Source organism: Barbatula barbatula (genome assembly GCF_947034865.1).
Source record: "Barbatula barbatula genome assembly, chromosome: 15".
NCBI classification, from domain to species: domain Eukaryota; kingdom Metazoa; phylum Chordata; class Actinopteri; order Cypriniformes; family Nemacheilidae; genus Barbatula; species Barbatula barbatula.
The window spans coordinates 21,105,836-21,128,373 of record NC_136778.1 but is presented as its reverse complement, the minus strand read 5'-3'; the positions used below and the strand labels follow the sequence as shown (position 1 = coordinate 21,128,373).

The 22,538-nt window shown below is 39.4% G+C and overlaps 2 protein-coding genes across 10 annotated transcripts; both read left to right on the top strand.

Annotated features, from left to right (window-relative positions):
* Positions 1-6,930: 6,930 nt before the first annotated feature.
* Positions 6,931-7,797, top strand: cldn20 (claudin 20; the record flags this gene model as incomplete). Its single annotated transcript, XM_079474178.1, has 1 exon — positions 6,931-7,797. The coding sequence occupies one exon, from the start codon at positions 6,931-6,933 to the stop codon at positions 7,795-7,797; it is 867 nt and encodes a 288-aa protein (XP_079330304.1).
* A 9,855-nt stretch (positions 7,798-17,652) lies between these two features.
* On the top strand, positions 17,653-22,265 carry ccnk (cyclin K). Of its 9 annotated transcripts, none has more exons than XM_079474908.1 (11): positions 17,653-17,810; positions 18,257-18,543; positions 18,680-18,761; positions 18,883-19,014; positions 19,102-19,207; positions 19,311-19,368; positions 19,697-19,866; positions 20,015-20,220; positions 20,351-20,384; positions 20,475-20,543; positions 20,749-22,265. In XM_079474908.1, the coding sequence occupies exons 2-11, from the start codon at positions 18,341-18,343 to the stop codon at positions 21,312-21,314; spliced, it is 1,626 nt and encodes a 541-aa protein (XP_079331034.1). In that variant the 5' UTR covers positions 17,653-17,810; positions 18,257-18,340; the 3' UTR covers positions 21,315-22,265. The 9 variants fall into 9 exon arrangements, with proteins under 9 accessions (XP_079331034.1, XP_079331035.1, XP_079331031.1 ...); XM_079474909.1 differs by having other exon boundaries at positions 17,655-17,810; positions 18,267-18,543; XM_079474905.1 differs by having other exon boundaries at positions 17,680-17,810; positions 19,694-19,866.
* Positions 22,266-22,538: the final 273 nt, after the last annotated feature.

Genomic DNA, 22,538 nt, shown 5'->3' with positions numbered 1-22,538 from the left:
GATCTAGAAAGAATGAAATGAAATAGAAAAAAATTGCTCGACTGAGTCATAATTACAACCTCTTTTCTCCGGCTTGCTTTGTTGAGGACTTTTGGTGGGTGATGGTAATTGTGGACGTGGGCACATTGCTTTGTCTCTGAGATTGAAGAGTTAGATTGGTGGGTGTTATGTACCACAGAAACAACCTGAATTAGCATTTTCAGAGTTTTTTCAGAGCAGCTTAACAATAGTGTTGAAGTTCTTTAGGTCTTTGCAGTGCAAATGTGAATATAGATTGTTAAATAGACCCACAAAATAAAAAAATAATCTTAAAGGAACAGCTCACCCAAAAATTATTATTCTGTCATCATTTACTTACCCTGATGTTCTGTGGAACCTGTATAGATTTAGCGGTTTTGCTAAACACAAAAGGAGATTTTTTTAAGTTCTGGGGCACTTCTTACTACGATAGCAGGAAAACAATTTACCGTGGTAGTCAATGGTGCCCAAGAACTGTAGTTTCCCATATTCTTTTCCCATATACTTCTTTTGTGTTCAACAGAGCAGAGAAATCTATGCAGGTTCGAAACAACTTGAGGATGAGTAAACCATTGCAAATAAATGCAAGAAATGAATGCAAGCAGGTAGACAGTAATTCCTTGTTTCAACCTACGTTTGGGTGAAATACGGCCAAACCTGATTGAAATTAACATGGAAAATATCCATACTTGACTCCCAGCATCTTCGCAGCTTAATATCCAGAGAGGAGTTTCTTATGTTCGTAGTAAAAAGAGCACGTGATAAATGAATTCTTCACATGGTACATCAGGAAACGAATGTTGGGGAAACGGTTGCCACAGTAACACCTGTGTGAAGGCTCATAAAGACGGCCCACCACTCCAGCACATCGAGTGTGAATGAGACTCCATCCTTATCAACAGAAGCAGGCAGAGGAAAGAGAACAAACAGCACTCCGGGGACAGATCTTTACAAGCGTGAGTGTCACTGATGGAGGAGCGTGAGACTGGATCCTAAAACTGCCCTCTGCCTGCTCTCAAGTGCACTGACACTGTCTACATCTGCTCTTTCTCTCTCAAAACCATCTGAGAGTCAGTCGCCGGGTTCCTCTGCCTGCCTAACTGTCTCCACAACATGGGTTAGATCCGGAACTGAGGACATATCCAAGGGATTCGGAATAGGTTTTGCACGGGGGCTTTGAAAGTGGTGGGAATATATCTGGCCGGGCATTGTGGGATTGGATGCCTCTTACCGCCTGCGTGGAGTTTATGGAATGTGCTGTGCTCAGACGGACGTCCTCCCTCTGTCTCGTATAGAGTCCCTCTTTTTTTTACTTTACCTGGACTTCACACACTTTGTGTGTTTTTTTCTTTCTTGCCTCACATGTGTGCAGGTGTGTGCGCTCAACATCAAAGCTGTACAATATACAGGTCAGTAAAAATATTAAGTATTTTTTCAAAAACGTAACATATAGTGAGTGAATTTATTGTTATGTCCTTGTTTTACAGATTCGGGGACACTAGATTTATAGTTTCAACTTTGTCTCAGATGTTTCTCTTTAAAGTCCTTAAGAGCAATAACCGTAGATACAAAGGAATCTTGTTGTCGTATTTAGACATCTATAAAAAGGCATCTAGTGAAAAAAGACTTCCTGAATTTCCCTGTAAAGTGTAAAAAAAAAAATATTTAAAAAAGGTAAAATTTCAGAAAAAGTCCGCAAGAAACACAAGAAAAAAAATTTATTTTACAGAGAAAAAACATATTTTTTTAGTGTATTTCTGGCACCCGAGAGAATTTCAGTTTTTTAATTTTGAAATATGGTTAAAAACGGTAAAACTAATTTACAAGAAAAACAGGGGAAACTATTTATTATATATTTATATATCCTTATATCCTGTAATTTTACAGGAAAACAACTTTTATTTTACTGTATTTTTCTGTCACTCCAGCTGAGAAGAAATAGCCCTGTAACAAAACTAACTTTAGTACGAACAAACATCACTCGTACTGTCTCCAGAAACTACAAAAATCTAGTTTACATAATTGTTGAAATTCCAATTCAATCTTTTATTTGTGCGTTTTCTTTTGAAGTTGTCTTTCATTTATCAACTTAGTCAAACAGACATTTGTCCTAAAATCGCGTATATAAACTAAAACGATTGAGACATTTACATCTACGCATTTGGCAGACGCTTTTATCCAAAGCGACTTATGCTGGGGCCACACCAAAAGATAATCGGGCCGATTTCTCCCTTTCCGATAGTCCTAAGTAAAGTCCCGTTGATCTTAAACGGCACTAAAGATGATCTCATCAGATTTCCCTGTGGTGTGATGTGTGTTAAGAGTGAATGAACCTGATCAGACAGAACATCAGAGCCGCCCCCATCGCGAATCTTAAATATTCAACGTCAGAAATCCTGATGTGTTGGGGGAAACCACGAGGACAAACGTGGAACTAAACAACACCCAATCAGAAAGCCAGCTGACAGAAGTATAACAACCGTAGTTATCACTTCAACAAACCCTTTTCTTTATTTTTTATTTTCTGTCAAACACTATCATCGCAATTACGAATAATTTCAATTAAAACCAGGCTATGCAAATTGACTGTAGTGGTTGGAGTCCCAGTGTGCGGATGCTTTAAGGTGGAACAGAATAAATAGGTCCAGTGGAGCCAGTAGACTCTTTCGGGTGATAATGTCAGCAGCTTATATAATATTAATATTCCTTTGTAATTACTGTGACGACAAACAGTAAATACCACAATATTAGAGTTGCAATAAAACGACATCTAGTGCTGCGCCACCTTAAATGCTTTGAGCACTTTCTCAACGATGAATAATATTTTTAAAATGACATAAAAGGTTATATGTACACATTTGTTTATATTGAACACATATACAAAAACAAAGCTTACAGTGCAATATTATATAACTCATTCGTCAAGTCTCCGTCACATCACAGAGATGACACATTATAGGAGTAAGATGAATAAATCTAGGATTTTATCTCATCCTGTTTGTGGTCTCTCACCGTTCAAAACTCTCATAAGATTTAAGAAAATATTTTGGTGCGGCCCGAGCATTACATTGCATTATCCTATACATTTCATTCCATGTATGTTCAATCCCCTGGGATCCAACCCACGACCTTACCACTGAGCTACAGGAAAGCGGACTAAGACTGTTATTGTTAAAAATCATTGACGTGTAAGTGAATGTAAATTGTTCAGGTAAAATCATTTGAATTTGGATCAATCTGATGAGAAATGTTTGAGCTCATATTGAGATCTTCAATAATATTGACATTTTGGAAATCTCTTCTGAAACTCAGAGAAATTGACGTGTATACTGCAAAAGAACACATGTTGAGGCAACACATCACTCACTGTACGATCTGTAAAACATTGTCTCTCATCTGCTGACAGACGCCAATGGAAAGTGTTTCTGATGGTGGAAGTAAATGATATGTTTGTGGCTGTAGACTAGCGGTGATGGTGCAGGGCTGTGCAGAGACACTTCTGTCCTCGGCTGGAACAAGCAGCTCTCATTGTTTTAATGACAGATATACAGTCTCGGCCTGTGCTGCTGTGCTGTGAAAACCCCCTTTCATTACTGACCCCGTTTACCTCGGATTTCAACAAAAGAATCACTTACACAAGCAGCGTGTGAAGCATAATTTCATATTTGTGCATTACGTGTAAAGATTGTATAAAATGTAGAACCATAAATAAACGGTTTCAAAGTGACGACATAAACAAACGTAACTGCACGTTTGTGGGCTGCTCTTAACTTCCGGTACGCATTCACAAACAATGGAGTGCCTGTGGATTATTTCTGATAAGAAGCAAAAGAAACCGAGAAGATGCGTTACTTGGCTAAAGTATGTACCACGGTACTACAATGGGAGTCAAAATCTGTTTGGTTATAAGCGTTCTTCCATATGTATCTTTCTCTGTGTTCATCAGAACAATTTAAACAGATCTGGAACAACTTGAAGGCGAGTAAATGATGACAGAATTATTCTCATTTTTGGGTGAAGTATCTCTTTAATACAATTATTACACAATAAAATAATACTATAAATGAATATTAACATAAATAAAATATGAATAGTTTTATTTTTAGACACTAGCCAAACACAACCCGGAAGTTGACTGCAGTCTGATGAAACAGTCTATAGGGATACTGACGAATATTTATTACCTCAAAACTGTTACCTTACATTTTGCTTTCAATAAGGTACTCAACACTTAGTATATTTCACTAACAGACAAACATTTAATCGATACAAACAATTTCCTTTGTTGAGGAAAAACATTAAACTTAATGCTAGCAATGAAAATAAATATTTATGCAATTTGTAATATTTTATTGTGAAAAGGAGCCTTTTTGTCCTTGTGACAATACAATTATTTGGCTTTTGTCATTGCGTATAAGCAATAAATATTGCAGTTGGTTGTGTTGTTAAACAATAAACAATTCTAGAAAAGTACAGAAATAGACTCTTGTCTTTGATTTAAATCATGTTTGGTTTTATTCACATTTGTTGGTTCCCAAGTATTCATTTTGTACCCTGCGTGAATGTATTGTTTAAGTAATAATCAAGTACATGTTTTATTTCAAACCCTATAGTCTGAAATTCTGTCATCATTTATTCAACCTCATGTGCTTTGAAATCCGTATATGATTGTGGAACACAAAACAAGATCTTTTGAGAAATGTCTCAATGGTTCCTACAATATAAGTCAAGGGGGTTCGGTGTTCATCATGTAGGTTCAGAATGACATGAGGGTGAGTAAATGATGACAGAATTAAAAATGTTTTGGACGAATATCACCAGCTGCATCAAGACGTCTTTAATTCAGTCTTAAGCTTGAGCAAATGTTAAAATCTTTAACAAGTTTATAGACATTTTATAATAGCCATAAAAAACGAATGAGATGACGTAACTTGCGGTGCATGAGTGAAAACTGCTTTCTTTCTCTGTCTGAGAAAAGTGCCTTTTCGTTTTCTTTTCCCACGACCTACAGAGAGCGAGAGGCTAAATATGCAACTATAACACACATGTGACTCAAAAAACGTTCTGCGCATGTGCTTACTGACTCTAAAACTCTACTCATCATCTCAAACGGCATTTCTTTCTTACGCAAATTTCGGTGTGTATTTGCAGCAATAAATAAATAACATAACGACAAAAATATCTTTCTATCTACAATAGTGGCCGAATATGATGGGCATATTTGTATAATATATTCCTTTAAATGTCCCATCTTCAGGTCTGAGGTATTAAAGAGGTTTTGTATAATACAACATGAAAAACATTGATACTGGGATTTATTTCATAAAATGATTTGACCAAAAAAGACACACTAGAATATCAGGGAACATGGGTGTTTTTAATAGGCCTATATAAAAATATGTGTACACAAAATGTAATCCCAGAAGAAATAAAGCAAACGTTCACAACAGTTTTTTCTGTTATTAATATTTTGTTTATGACAGCAGTCGTTCTCCTGGGTCATGATTGCTTTGCTAATGTGTCGTATTTTGGCAAATGTTCCTTCTTCTCAAAACTACACAGCATGCATTCAAATGTTTTATTGTATTATTTATCACGGCTAAGTTATGGATTTGGCCACTTTTGGCCACTACTGTAAAATAAAAAAAATAGTCTGTGAAAATACAGTTTGATTTGTACATTAATCATTTTTCAAATCGTAGCGGCAAATAATACATATATTTGGTATTTTTTGCCAACATAAATATTTATCGTGGATTACATTAATAACCTTCTTTGTCCATTTCAATGTTTCTCAGAGAGAGATGGAATGAAAGAGAGAAAACTACAGGTTTCTGCATGCAATTTTCATCATTGCAATTTAAAAAACCTAGCGTCTGTTTCCACTGCATTATCAGCGCAGCTCCTGCCCGTCAGAGATAATTGCCTGCGGCACATAATAGGAATTGATTTCCAGCTGCACGTTGTTTTTTTTATGCTGAATAAAATGAAAATGAGCTTATCATCACTTTCATTACCTTTTCAGTGTTCATTTATTAAAGTGACGTTTCCTTTGCGTCTGTCTTCAGGGTATACTAAAATGACCTTCAGGTAAGGTGTCCAGATTCCAACGTGAGAGCTTCGGCGTTACCAAACCATCCAGTCACTCACACCAGAAACATGTGGGAAAAGCTTTAAGAAATACACTCTGTTGCCAAGGAGAAAGAGACTGTTTTACAATAGTTTCTACTTGTTTGGTAATTCCCTTCCTTTATTTTGTTTCCAGGCGTTAGAAGAAACTGCTTGACGCAACATAGCGCACACTGCGTACCAGCGATAGGGTAAGTAAAGCTTTCTGTTGTTCTGACTGAAACATAATGCACTCCAACAATACTTGCCCTGATCTATTCATGAGATTCACCACCATCTGAAGGACAACAAAGAATAGAAGTGATTTTTTTCCCTTTTCTCATTTCCAAGCTGTCAAATGGTTTGGAGAGATAAGGAGAAAATCAATTAACACAGCCATGCCTGTGCAGATAGTTGGCGAAATTTCATTACAAGGGTTACGCGCCAGTTCTAATGTTAAAAATAATTGGCCTGTTAACAACAAAGTCGCTTCCCCCTACCCAAAACGAGAATGCTGACTGGCTGCGGGTGTACTAAAACACAGGGTGTCCCAAAAAAGGATAGGGTGGGAAAAAACGCAGTTCCCCCTTCCAGTCATGTGTCTCATCTGTCAGACCGTCACGCTTGTGCGCTCCGTTCAATTCTCATTCCGTTTTTTATCGCAGCCCACCGGAGCCAGTGTGGAGAAATTATCTGCTGTCAGGACCTGCGCCGGGCAGATAGGGAGACGCAGAGCACGCAGGGCCACCGCAAGGTGAGAGAGGCGGCGACAGGGGGAAGGGAACCGAAAGTCGGGGAGCAACGATGCCGTCTTCCACCATGCAGATGTTCGCCTTCGTTCTGGCTCTGCTGGGGGTCGTGAGCGCCATCGTGGCCACTCTGCTACCCAACTGGAAGGTGAGCGCCGACGTGGGCAACAACATCATGACGGCCATCTATCAGATGCAGGGACTCTGGATGGACTGCACCTGGTACAGCACGGGAGTCTTCAGCTGCTCGCTGAAATACTCTGTGCTGGCGTTACCCGCCTACCTGCAGACTGCACGCACCACGATGGTGCTCTCTTGCATGCTGGCGACGTTGGGACTCTGCCTGGCCGCCCTGGGGCTGAAATGCACTCGCTGGGGTGGAAGTTACCGCTCTAAGGGACACACGGCCATTTCGGCGGGGGCTTGCTTCGTCGTTGCAGGGGTCATGTGCCTTGTCCCCGCATCTTGGTTCACCAATGAGGTCATCACTACGTTTATGGACTCCAAAGTGCCCAAGAGCAGCAAGTATGAGCCGGGTGCTGCCGTGTACGTGGCATTTGTGTCTGCGGGATTCCTCCTGGCCGCAGGCGTTATCTTTTGCTTGTCCTGCCCTGGAAAAAGAGGTGGTCCACTCGACACAGGCACGTCCCACCCCGACAAGCCCAAACAGCAGATGCGCAAAGAGGACTCGAACCGTGACCGAAAGAAACAGGAGCACCGGGAGCAGCACAGTCAGACCGAGTCACCCGAACAAGAGCAGTCGCAGAGAGAGACGCCAAAACACGGAAAGCTTAAAGTGGAAGAACGACCTCAAGACAAGCCAGAAAGGCTGAGTTTGGAGAAGGACAAGCAGTACCAGTCTCCTTCTCGGACCCGAAATCCAGACCCCAAGGCCGTCTATAGTCTTCACGATTACGTGTGAAACCGCCGCCGACGCCAGGCGTGTGTTCTCGCGTATCGGATTGCCTTTCTTTTGTGACCGTCTAAAAGAGGAGGAGAAAAGCGAAGGAACAGCAGGAGGAATAATGACTTTGATGGTGTTATCAACCCCTCTCATCTGTGAGCGAAAAGGCATTTCCAAAACCACGGAATAGACAAACTAAGGATTGTGAATCGTCGGGAAGACGGTTGTACCGCATCTGCAGACAAAAAAATGGAGAGGCTTCTGGCGTACTAAAAAATGCAACATTTGAGGAATTCCTAAGCTGACTAAGGCTTACCGAAGGTTAAAAATGTTTTTTTATCCGCTTACGGTCATTTCATCATCTTGTCCGAGTAACAAAAAAAACCATCCCGAGAGCAATTTATTTGACCACACTTTTTGTGTGATTAGCCAGTTTTATGTGCTTTTAGATTTATCATGAGGTATGTGCATGCTGTTTGTAGATAATGGTGTTAAATGGCTTTCAGTTCTGAAAACACCCTGGGGAATAGTCAAGTCTGCACCTGGGGATTCGTCTCACCATCAGCTGTCCATTAAATGATCCGTGTCCTTCAGAAAAGAGATTTTGATGCGTCCAGTCCATATTTTTGAAAGAGTGGTGGTGGTTGGGCGGGGGGCCGCACAGCGGATCATCTGAGGTAATGATGCTCTTTGCTTTTCCATTAGGTTGGCTACGGATGGGCGCACACTGCTCATTTACTGTGAGCGTGACACATGCACACACACACACACACATAAGCTTTCCCTCATACTCTTGCCGGAAGGCTAAAAGGGTCTTGCACCCAATCATCTTGATGCTGTGCGTCTGTGTGTCATGCCTGCGGGAAGTGCGCTCGTTGCTGTTCTAGGGCAAACAGGACGTTGTTACACGCTGTTCTGCATCTCCAGGAAAAGTGGAACCAAGGTGACGCAAATCTCAGCCGTGGCCGAAGCGGGGATGGGACTCCACCCCCGCTGGGCAACAATTACACCTTTGGTCCGCATCTTAATTTAGCAAAACCATTTTCTGGTATTGTCGTTTAGAGCATTTTAAACAGTCAGCTAAAGACAATAAAACACAGGATAGTTGACTCAAGCTAATGCAAGCTTTGCTGCGCTGCTGTCATTTTAACGCCGTAGTCAATGTCCCCAGAGACGCCATTTATGGCACGATTGCCTTTATTTTCTGCCTTTCATAGAAGCACACTAACTGCACTTTGACACGCATAGAATGCTTCGACAGTGAGAATGACAGAGACAAAGAAACTCATGGGTCCATGTATTTGAATGAATCCTGCCCTCTTGCCTGAGACCACTCGTAAAAATGCTTTTTTACACTATTACATGGAACATTTTCATTATAAATCATAATCATTAAAGTAGAAACAGCACAGCCTTTCTGAATTGGCGTGGACACACATATTTATGTGAAAACTGATGTTCCAAAGGGCATCTTATGTCATTCAATAGAATCAAGGATATCTGACTTTTTGTAGACACAAATAAGCTAACACGGTCAATATGAAATATTCAGTAATGGACAAATATTAAGAGACCACCCCAATTTATTTTTTGTTTAATATGTATAGCTGTGTTTAAGTCAAATGATCATTTTTGTTTCATTCTGTGAACTAGTGACAACATCTGTCTCAGTTTCCATAACAAATATATTTACACTTATTTGAAGAAATTGTTTAAGATACACAATAGTCATTTTTATGTGTATTTCATGAACAATATAAAAGTGATGTGAATATATGATGACTTGATCCTGTTTTTATTTTCGTCTTTCATTTTATGTCATTCCAGAGGGTTATTTTCTGGAATGGTCATTCATGCAGAAATGCTGATTTAAGGCGAAACTGGATCGGTCTCTTATTATATTTTCTTTAGAAGGACTGCAGACTTAGTTGTCAAATCGATCTTAAAATGAGATGTTTATTTATTCAAGGTTAAATGGCAAAACATCCCAGATTTTTTATGTCGTCTCAGGCATTTGGACTCTACTGTACACTGAACAATGAAAGAAATGTATTTTTTTCTATTCTGTAAAGTATTATATGAAGTGTTATGAGGATAATAAGTATGACACAGAAAGGTGCAAAATACATATTTTTAAATTATATTATATTCATTATAAAAAAACATGTACAAATATATATTTATTTCATATGTATAATAATATATTTATGCAAAAATGTTTTCCCTTACAAAATAATAGTTCATCATATTAAGGCAAAGTTCTAGTACATTTTAGGTATACTATAATAGAAGTCTACTAATAGCACACTTGAAAAAACTTTAATTTTGTAAGGGTATATATATATACCTTATATATGATATATATACAATGATGGACAAACATTTTCTTTCTTGTAAAATTTTCGACACAGCGAATGTTGATTCTGTATATTGCTTTCCATGAAATTGTAAATTCTCTCATTTGCCTTCACAAAATAAGGGCTCTGTGTTGACAGACTGACAATGTGTGAACGGAAATCACGTGCAACTATCAAATCCCATTAAAGCACATGCCTGTAGAGAAGAACGTGTACGTTTGTTATTGTCCTCCTTTAAAAAAGGAAATGATTTCTGTTCATTCCGAGCTAATCCACACATCAAGGACTTTTTGTTCAACTGGCCTCGCATCATTCGCTCTTTGTTTTGTGTCCGTGATCCGACTGCAAATGCCTCCTCATAACGGGGGTGTATGGTACGAGGTGTCTTGGCTGGCTGCGTCGGCCAGGAGTCAGGCCCGTCCAAATGACAATCTGCATACTCCCTCCGCGAGTGAATCCAAGCATCAAATGAGCTTCATTTACACGGCTGACTGCCCACTGCACAGACAAGCAACATTTTCACGAATCACTCACGGCGGTGTCACGAGACCCTTCTTTAAGGTTAAATCTGCAGCTACTTTACATGTGCTTTGTTTACGCAGATGGAGACATTGTTTATTCTCAATGGCCACAATAAAAATTGATTCTACAATTCAAATGCTGAGAGCAGGAGACTCATCAAAGGAACAGAAGCTGTGTTGCATTGTGTCGACCAGCTCTTGGGATCAACGACAAGGACGTCATATTCATTTTCTGAATATTGGTGTCTTTTCAAGTATGGGTACTTTTGAACCTGCAGACTTTCAGAAAAGAATTGATTTACATTCAGCGCAGAATCATTCTCTCACACTTCTGGAGTGTTTTGTGTTGCTCATGCGCACATTAAATGGCGTCACAGAAAGACCTTTGACAAAACACAGAGCTCGTTGTTTAATGTGACACTGTTGTGAACAGTGATGCTCATTTAGAGATTGCAGAGACAATCTGCGTAAAGCTCAGTCACACAGCCGCGGAAAAAATATGAGACCATTTCAAAATCTGTAGATTTATTGGTATGTGTTTAGGTAACATGATGGTTTTGCTTCATTCTGTGAAATACTACTTTTTCCACAAATTTTTTAAATAATGTTTTATATTATTTTGTAGAAATCATACTGTATCTTTTTTTCTATTTGCATTTATTCACAGAAAATGAAAACTGGAGACACAGAAAAGATGCTTTGCTTTTCAGACCTCAAATACTGCACAGAAAACAAGTTCAGATTCACGTTTACGCAATACAACAGCAATATTTGTACGAAATAGAGAATAAGTAAAAAAAGAAATAATAATGTACGCGATAACACGGCTTTCACGCGGCTGGTCATGCTGTCAGTGTTTCACGTGACAAAATTGGTTGAAATTCAATAGAAATTGGACTGAAATGACCACAATACATCTAGAAATACGTAAACATTTTGAATGGTCTCTTTTTTTCTGTGGCTGTTTTTCTTCCGTCTGTCTCACATAATGAGATAAACGATCTGACACATTTAAAGGGGTCACTTTGCAGGTGTGCCGTTCTGAAGTGGCTCTATGGGTGTATTTTTAGTGCTCAGCTTGACATAATGACAAATTGAGTTTAAGTTGCCTGCAGGCAATAACAGAGCAGAATATATTTCTGCAGGTATTCAAGAGAATTCTGCTCAGTTTTCATGTTTTGCTATACTGTATGTCGACATAACCTATAACCACTCAAATTAAACTGAGATAGAGGGAACTAAAGATGGGCGTCACACATTTACTCTCGAGTTGGGCATATCCTCATGGGATAACTGATGATAAAAATACGCTTAAAGATATTTCTTTGTCCCTTGATGTTGTTCATTTTGTCATTAAAAAACGAAACGTTAATTTTCAAAAAATTGGAGAAATGAATGACCTGGACTGAAGAATAAAGGCAGCCAATAAGAGCCCAGAATAGATGGTTTGCACCAAGGTGTCCTGCCCTTTTGCCAGGAAAGAAATAACAATAATCCTCACTTTGCATTTAACTAGCCCTAGATTTCCCATGAAGCGTTTTGTTTAAAGTGTGCAGCCAAGTTCAGAAAATCAGACTACTGTACATAAAAACTAAACCATAGATGCAGAATCCCACTACTTATGTATAAAATGCCTCTGAAATCCGCTCTGTGTGTCTAAAAATTATGTATCATAATACATTGAGTTTTTATTTAGCACAGAAGAGAATGTATAAATATTTCAAAATGATTAAGTTGTATGCCCGTACAAGCACGCTTTTCGTAACACGCTCAAACTGATTTTGCCAAGTGAGAGATGTCCCCTGGGACAACATTTCTGTAGAAAAAGGCCACCCCAAACCATCAATTATTCCTAAAATCAGAGGGAAATGATACGTGAATAACATTGGTGTACAAGCCTCTATAGTTGTATGCTTTAACTTCACATCAACTCAAATCCGATTGGTTGATTGAATTGTTGTCCCCAAGGATGTCTCTCACTTGGCAAATTTAAGTGAGCCTTCATTAAACACAATGGTTGAGGTTTGCATTAGCAAAGAGGATTCAACATATACAACAATTCATGTTTGAAAATTTTTTGTTAAAGCCAGTTAAATGTTGTAGTAATCATTACTAAGAAAACAAATGCATCTGACATGTCATTATCTTGCAAAGGAATGATTTTAAAAGGGGGTCAAAACACTTTTTTCCTTTTAAAATGTTTGTATCCTCTTCCAGGACATCGCGCTTAATTAACTATTGTTTAAGATGAATGCAACTGTTCAATTCATGAGTATAATAGATTTGCGAATTGTATATACGCATTACTGGGATCATGGATGATGGACATGGCGCTGTAAATTACAGATACATCCACAAGAGGGCGCAACTTACCTTGACTTTAACTTCACCATTCAATGACATAAAACATGATAAATTGGAGCAATCATAAAAAACTAAATCTAGTTGAATCTGGCAGCTAATAATATATGTAGCGTTTGCAGAATTAATGTATGTAATCAAGTGATGATAATACAGAACTATAGGTAATTTGGGTCAATGTTCTGTAGTGTTAGTGTCATTTATTGGTATATATTTCCATTTTTCTTATTTGTACCATGTTAACTTACCTTTTAATTTGATGTCACTGGTACTGTTAGTTTTGTTATGACCATATTCCAAACCTAAAAAACCTATTGATTTAGTGATCGCTTGATCTGTTTTGTAGTGCTATAATAACCCTGATGTGGAAATTCCGTTTTACATATCAACTGTATTTTGTTGTTGGCATTTATGTGCAGTTAAATAAAAAAATCAGATGTTTTCATTGTTTTGAGATGATGATGTTAATTTATTTTGATTAAAAAGTTCATATATATTTAGTTTTTTTTCTTTTTTTTAAATCTGTCAATATTTATACAATAAAAATACATTGAGAATGGACATTTTTATGGTGGCTTTTAATCTTGCATCAAATAGTGAACTGCATACTGTATGCAGACTTGCATTTATAGATCACCAGCAGTAAATATTTTGCTAGTACTAGTATTGAACTACAAGAAGCAAGACAGTTGCAAGCCTTTGATTAGAGTTATTTAAAACTTTTGATTGGACAGTTAGGTCCTAGAGATGTGGTGCCAACAGCTGCACCGAAGGGGCCCAATTAGATTTTTTTGTCATGGGGCCCAAAATTCCTGGCAGCGCCCCTGCCTGCATCCACAAAGTAGTAAAAAAAGGCCCGGTAACACTTTGTGGTCTTTTGTGCGACTGTGTAATTGTCGAAAAGCATCCGACACATCCACTTTATCAATGCACCTGGATGGAAATAAATGAAATCATTGGTATAAGCATACCTGTAATAAAAACATAAATATACTCACTTATGTAACATTATTAAATATATAGTATCAACCTGTAACATTTAACGCTTCGGCCAATATAGTCTTTTGGCCACTAGTAGCCCTCATCATCTTTGCACGGACCCCTCCGGTGCCTCTGTAGGTGGTGGAGCGAAGTGATTCACAGATCCTTGTCTTCTTTTGCTGGAGGTCTCCGAAAAATGCTGGACTACTGTGAACGCTCCTCTATGTGTAGTTTGTAGCGGTCTCACAACAACTTTCCTTCCACCAGAGCCACGACAGCCTCGTAGTTCACTCCTTTGCTCCTCTCACATGTGAAAAAAATCCCAGTTGTGACGACACAGCGAGTCAGACAGCCCAAACTCTGTGTATGGTGGATGATTCAGAGAGAAGTAGAGGGGAGATTGTGCTGTCTCCTGTGTAGCAAAGAGGTCCAACTCTGCTTTGTAAAATCTTCCCAAGATTTGTCTGACTATCTCGGGGTGGAGTCTGCCGTCCCCTCAGGCGGGGACTCTGCCGTCCTCTCAGCCGAGGACTCTGCCTTGCGGTTTATTCGTGTCCCGTAGATTACCTTGCCCCTTGTTTGGATGTTTTTGTTGTGTACTAGTATTTACAGCTTTAAGTATTTGTCTTTTGTTTTATGCCCCCTCGTGGGGAGTCTTTGTTTTTGTATCTTGCCTTAGTTCAGTTTTCCCCCCATCGTGGGTGTATTATTTGTATTTATATTAAAGTCTTGTTAACCCCTTTACCGCTGCCTGCAATTGGGTTCTTCCACCCGTGATCGTGATATCCATTTGCCTAATTTCACGGAAGCCATATGCGTTGTGCTTGGATTGCATGTTAAGACAGTGTCTGTCTGCTAGTAGGGATGCCGAGATAAAATTACCTGAGTTAAAGTTCGAACTTCGGAGAGCTCAGTAACGGCATTTTGCCCCTTCTTTATTATTGATTGGAGGTGAAGTATTTCCTGTACGAAAGTGGAGCTCCACTTGCCCCATCGGCTGCAGCCAGACCCCTCTCGGGATTGTATGAGGGCAGCTGGTGATGATGGCACAGAACAGACAACGCTGGAGAGCAGTCATCGATGGCTTAAGAAGAAGAAAAGCTCACTAAACACTCACAAAATATTCAGATGAGCGTCACAAAACAAGATTTGTAGTTTGTTTATTACCATTATTAAGATTCATATGTTTCATATTTTTGCGTATTGTCTTCATAAAATCTTTCAGAATATTTTACGTCATAGTATATACATGCTGTAATACCAACAGATACAGTTAGGGGAAATAGACAGCTGGTGTTTCCAGATATTTCGTTCTGAAAAACATCATTGACCTTTCCTATCAGAGCACTCTACGCAAGTCCTAGTCCAGGCTCTTGCCTTGTCCAAACTGGATTATTGCAATGCGCTTCTGGCTGGACTTCCTGCTTGCACAATCAAACCTCTCCAGATGATCCAGAATGCGGCGGCAAGAGTGGTCTTCAATGAACCGAAGAGAGCTCATGTAACTCCGCTCTTCATCAGGTTACACTGGCTCCCTGTTGCCGCCCGCATAAAGTTCAAAGCTATGCTCCTGGCCTACAAGTCCACCACCGGATCTACACCATCGTATCTCCACTCGCTGATGCAGACCTATATTCCTGCAAGATCCCTGCTGTCTGCAAAGGAACAACGACCAGGGGTACCATCCCAAAAAGGAAAAAAGTCACTCTCCCGTACCTTCTCTGGATCTGTTACACATTGGTGGAATGATCTACCTGCTAAGATCAGCAGACTCGGTTGCCATCTTTAAAAAACGCCTTAAAACGCATCTCTTCCGTCAACACGTCGCTGATTGATTTATCCTAAGTCTTTTCTCTTTCCTTCTTATTCAAAAAAATAAAATAATAAAAATTATATTAACCTCACTATTCTTAGCTTTGTATACTGTGTCAGGCTTTAATGGACTAGTTATTGATGCACTTATGTATTTTGTTGCCTATGTTGTTATAATTGCTTCCAATGTTTCCTCATCTGTAAGTCGCTTTGGATTAAAGCGTCTGCTAAATGTCTAAATGTAAATGTAAACTTAAATTACTTGTAAATGTATATAAAATAAGCATTTTTATGGAGAGAGCTAAGCCTTTACACATCTATGGGGACAATCCATGGATAGTGTTCCCCTTAACCTTGCACAACATCTAAACCTTACCACTAAAGAAAGTTTCAGCATTTTTCATATTACAAAAACATCATTCTGTATGACTTGTTTCCTTATGGGGACCTAAACAACTTGTGGGGAGAACAAGTATATTACTGAGGGAAAAAACCATACACACATGCATGTTATTCAGTTTTATGGTGATGCTTATTAATACGATGTTTAAATTTATTAAAAATGTTTAGTTTGAGGTCATTATTTTGGTGTTCAGCACCTATTGTATTATCGTTCCTGTATGACATATCGCTTATTGAACCCGGCACTTTAGATAAAAGCGTCTGCTAAATGACTAAATGTAAATTTTATTATCTTTAACTGGGCTCTTGATTTTTCCTCATTAGCGTTTCTCTGGCAACTGCACGGTGTGTTTTGTTATACTTAAGATCAATTACATCAAGGGTTTTCAACTGGTTCTGTCCCAGGGATCCATGCTGGACAGCTCCACTCCAAATTTTAATTCACCGATATTAAGCGTCTTTTCAATGAAACAATAATAAAATAATGTTTTTCCTTAACTCCGAGATGCTGGTCTAGTTCGCGCGCAAGATGAATGTGTACGTATGACGTTGGGGACGTAAAACTTCTCTATATTATTTTCGATATTTTCATTAAATTTAGTATTCACACCAATGCGAAAATATTCTGGAAATGTTTGGAAAAATGTATTATGGAAAAAAAGTGATTTTAATAGTGAAATTAGGTAGGCTGGAATGCATGTCACGGACCACATGCAGTGCTGCAGCGGACCACCGGTTGAAAACCCCTGAATTAAATTATAGACAATTTCACCTTTATGGCTTAATATTGTCAAAAATGTAAGACATTTAAGAACTTAATTTAAAAAGATAAAAAATGGGATCATTAAAGCTTATTTGGCCTCAGATGTGCAATCAAAGTGCGCATTCAATCACAAATTTAGGAACGTTGTCACAGAAAAAGAATATGTGAAAATATCTCAAAATGGCAGATAGAACCTTATAATTGCAAGGTGAAGAAATGCTCTACTCTTCTGCACACGGAATATCACACATTATTAAATCTCCTCCCGTTTTCAGCTAAAAGGCATAAAAAACATTTTTGCTGAATCTAGTTATCTAATCCCACGCAAAGCATGCTGGGATCTTGAGGCATCAGCCCCTTTTCAGAAATGCTGCATTATGCAACAAGCATCACATCACAGTTTACACATTTGTGACTTTTTCTGCAACTTCAAATTCAAAAGACAGATTTGTGAGTTTTGTCCACGAGTGCAAATCTCAACATTCAACTTCAGTTTTTTATTTTAAAAGCGTTCGCAATGGGGCTGTCAGTTTACACTTTAGTGTACAGGTACGAATACTTTACAAGTTCACAAATTAAGATCCACGTGCTCTCAGGTTTCGCTACTGATTTACATTCATAGATTTGCTGTACTGTAACCGTGACACATTTACCCTCCAGACCTGCAGGTGGCGTTGCAGTGGCTTTGGTGACGCATGACCACCGCGGCAGAAGCAGTCGCGCTGTAAATGGCTACCGCCATGTCCTGTATGTGGAACTCGAAAGATTATTCGACAGAAATAACATCGATTTGCTGAAATCCTTGAGATTAGAGTCATATGATATATCACGACGGTAAGATCGCTTCATAGTTGTATATGAAATGAGACAGAAAAAACGAATATTTAACGTAACCCTGCTCGAATGTGTTTAAGTCGCGCTACTGTCTCTGGCGTTTAATGGATGTTAATGTGATACGTACTGTAGTAATGTGTGACACATGGACTCGTTTTTTTCAAGTTTGTAAGTTTATGGGTGACGATCTGTAGTTAGACGTGATTATATTTATCGAACGTTAACCAGAAAACTAAATATACGTGGTGGTATCATATATATATGTAACCTGTCAAAACATGTTACATTTCACCTAAAACTATCTGAAATTATATTTTTATGTAATGAATTTGGTGAAGTATTACTCCATCGTGAATTATTATTGGTATTATTATTATTATTATTTTGTAGTAAAATAAAGAATATTACCGGTCCACTCACTAGAAATGCTTTTAATATATATTCAGTGTTTTGTAGTATCTGCAAAGTGATTTCTGTCCAGCGGTGGACTCATACAGTCCAGTTTGGTATCAGCTATCACGTTCTCCCAAATGAAGGACGGCAAAGAGAACTCTAACTCCACCTCTGGAAGTTTTGCCACAAATCTGGATCACATAAAGCCATGCTGGTACTGGGATAAAAAGGATCTAGCCCACACTCCGTCCCAGTCCGACGGCCTTGACCCGGCCACGGAAGCCCGGTACAGGCGAGAGGGAGCCAGGTTCATTTTCGATGTCGGAACTCGTCTTGGGCTGTATCCTTTAAATGCATTTTTAAATTATTACATTTTATTCCAATTAGTGTATTTGGTTTGTCACAGTTATGTTGCCATTTCTTTGTCCTGATAAGTTTTTATATGTTCTTTATACTATCCTTAACCAACTTTGAAGACATTATGATACATTGGCGACTGGAATTACATATTTTCATCGGTTTTACATGTTTCATTCTTTTAAACAGTTTCCAAGATACGTAAGTAATACGGGCTTTTCTTAAAAGTGAATATTGAATTCAACAAGCAATAAGGCAGTGAGTGCCAACCAAATTCAGAAGCAGCAAACTATAAATGAACTGCATTGGCTTTTCTCCAAAGGTAACTGGGGCTTGCTGTCTTTTCTTGGCTGGAAAAGTTGAAGAAACCCCTAAGAAGTGTAAGGACATCATTAAAACGGCTCGCAGTCTGCTCAACGATGTGCAGTTTGCCCAGTTTGGCGATGACCCAAAGGTTTGCAACCCATTCAAGACACAATTGATCGTTCTTGCTATGTCCCAGCTGTATTCATTCATTGTGTTTTATGAAACGTCTCTACAGGAGGAGGTCATGGTCTTGGAAAGAATTTTGCTGCAGACAATCAAGTTCGATTTACAAGTGGAGCATCCGTATCAGTTTCTGCTGCGCTACGCTAAACAACTGAAAGGTAATTTTGAGCCAGTTGATGTCATTGTTTGTGCTTTTCAAATTATACATTGACAAGTAAACATTCATATGTGCTGGAACTCACCTGATGGTTTGATTTTCAGGTGATAAGAACAAAGTTCAGAAGCTTGTGCAGATGGCTTGGACGTTTGTCAATGACAGGTCTGTTTAACTTTGACTGTAGGTGCAGGTGAATTAATGTTTTTAAATAAGTGGTATGATTTGTAACAAGCAGCATGGATCATTGCATCACTCCCAGATTATCAACTTTTGTCATTTTAAGTATGGTATAATTTTTTCTTTTGTTGGAGAACACAGTTCTATGGCAAAAAGTAGGGATCCAAGTTTTAAAAAAAATCTTTATTCAGATTTGGAGTTTGATTTTTCATTTTGGAAGCCTACATTTTTCAGTCTAATAAGCTTCTAAAGAATCAAAAACAGTCAAAGTGTGTTTTTCATTAATTATTATCTTGTTTTCATGTGCTAGCAGTCTCTGCACAATGCTGTCGCTACAATGGGAGCCAGAGATCATAGCAGTGGCGGTCATGTACCTTGCCGGCCGTCTGTGTAAGTTTGACATCCAGGAGTGGACGTCTAAGCAGTCGTCCCGCCGGTGGTGGGAGCAGTTTGTACAAGACGTGCCGGTTGAGCTGCTGGAGGGTAAGAGACTACAGCTGATGTATCAATATTCAGCATCAAAGCTATTCACACAGACGGATGTTATTCTTAAACGTTTTGTATCTGAATTGGCTCAAAGCTTCATTTTACCATGAGCTTGTTCTTCATTTCCATACCTTGTTTTCTTTAGACATCTGCCACCAGATCCTGGACTTGTACTCTCAGGGTAAACAGCCAATACCCCAGCAGCCTCAAATTCAGGAGAAAGAGAAGCCGCCGCCACTGCCTCCTGCGGGCCCACCCAGCCAGTCAGCTGGGCAGAACCCACCCATTCAAACTCCCTCAAAGAAAAACTCCCCTCAGGCCAGCCCACCCGCCAAGATTAAACGGCAACACGTAAGTACAACATTAATTATGAGAGAAAACACGTTCTTTTGTGTAACCAATAAATCCTGTAGAGATGCACAGATATATCCATTTTTCATACGACATATTTAAAGGTTTATCTGTTTCATTTTCTTTGTAGGTTTCACCTAAGGAAGAACCAAAAGCTCCAGCAGGTACAATACAGAAATGTTTAATGGTGTCATACAAAGTATTTCATATTGTTTCGACCATTAATGGTTCATCTTTTTGTGTTTTTGTTTCAGAGCAAGTTGGGTGTAAGATACCACGGTTGGAGAGTCCTATGCCTCCTCCACCTGCTTCCCAACCTCCAGGTAAGACTTTCTGAATCGATAATAAAATATGTGTGTTGACTACTGTTGGTATTGGTATTATTTTTTGGTATGTCATTTATTTTATACCTAGACGTTTAAGAAAAGGTCATGGAGGTTTGAAGTCAGAAGCAAAATTATAAGTTTACAATCAAATGTTACCATGGTCACTCAACTCATTCAGACTCTAACATCTGCCCTCATGTAGATCGCAAGGCTCCATCTGCCATCCCAGCACCGCCTGCTGAAGCAGAACCGGCCACGTCTGCTGAAATGGACCCTGCGCAGGGGCCGGCTCCTCCTCTGCCACACGGGGCCCCGCCTCCTTTACCTCACCGCCCGCCTCCCCCACCCCCTTCCAGCTATATCATGGGAATGTCCACATCCAGTTCGTACATGTCAGGGGAAGGATATCAAAGTCTGCAGTCCATGATGAAGACCGAAGGACCCTCGTATGCGCCCATGCCCCCTTCGTACGGTCTGCCATACCACCCGCATGTCTACTCACATCAAAACCCTCCGCCACCAGGTCCTCCACCTCCAACCACATACCCCCCTCCCAACCTGCCCCCGCCCACCCCATCGTACCCTCCTCCGGGATACAACCCAAGCTACCCGCCTCCGCGCATGCCACCGGGTCACACTGTGCCGCCTCCCGTTATGGGCTTGCCGCCCACCGGGTACCCTCCTCCCCCTGGGCAACCTCAGGTGCCCCTGCCGCCCCACGGCATGCCACCTGTGGCAGGAATGAACAGAGGAGCTTGGATGAGATGAGATGTCATGCACTCACAGTCCTCCGCTCGCTCAAACACCTTCTGAGGATTTAGGCTCATAGTATATGTGCCTGACAAACAACTCGCCGCCTGTATGGAATGCAGATATCACAGGAAGGTACAGACTTTACAGCTGCCAAGGTGAACTGTGCTTGAATTGGAGCATCAGGTAGTCCACAGATTTCTGCTTTGGTTCAGGGTTTCCCCGTTCTGTACATTTTCTCTGGAATTTAAGGAATAGTTCTCTCAGAAATCCCTCATGTTGTTTCAAACTCTTTCTGTAGCACAAAAATTGAGTCTGCTCTCTACAACAGCTCTTCATAGTGATTATGTCTGTCAAGCTTTGAAAAACAACAGCAGAAGACTTGTCATGTTTCGTTGCGAGACACACAAGAACGAATGGCATTCAGTGCTGTGGACCTTCAGATGATGTAAAATATAACACGTGAGCCACGCTTATGGTGCTTTGTGGAATACTATGAACGTTTGCTGTATGGAAAAAATCTTTGCTAAGATGTTTGTTAAACAGCACGTTGGATTGTGACAACATGAGGGACAGTCTAGTTTTAATTTTCAAGTGAACTATTTCTTTAAACTATTCTTGTTATTCACATCACCACTTATAATCCAATTAACTCTATGAACGAATTTTGAATTTTTGGTTGTACAAACTTGTTTATTCTGTTGTTTATTTTTCCTTTATGTAAGACCTCTCCGCTTATGTATTTTCTTATTAAGATGGGGAAAAACGAATCGTAATTATCAGTCCCTGTAATCAGATGTGTTTCTAGCATCTTTGACTGATCTAAGGTTCAGAAGGTTCCATTTATGGACACACAGTTTCACAGTTTTTCTATATGTGCCTTAGTTTGTTTAGCAGTTGATTGGCAGGGTACAGCCCCAACCTCATATGTGTTCTTTAGGCTGTTAATAAAGTCATTTTTCTCCTGGATTTGAGTCTTCTGTTATCATTTAAATATCCGCGCTCAATACAATCGTGGTCACTCAAAATATTGTTAACATTTTGTAGCGTCTGATTTCCGAGTCAACAACGTCTACCCTACTATTTCTTTACCCACAATGCACTCTGATTTTGTTCTTGTTGACAGTTATTTTCTACTTTTAAAAGGGACAGTTCATCTTAAAAATTACAATTCTGTAATTATTTACAAGCCACTTGTCATTTCAAACCTGTATGACTTTCTTCTGCAGAACACAAAAGATG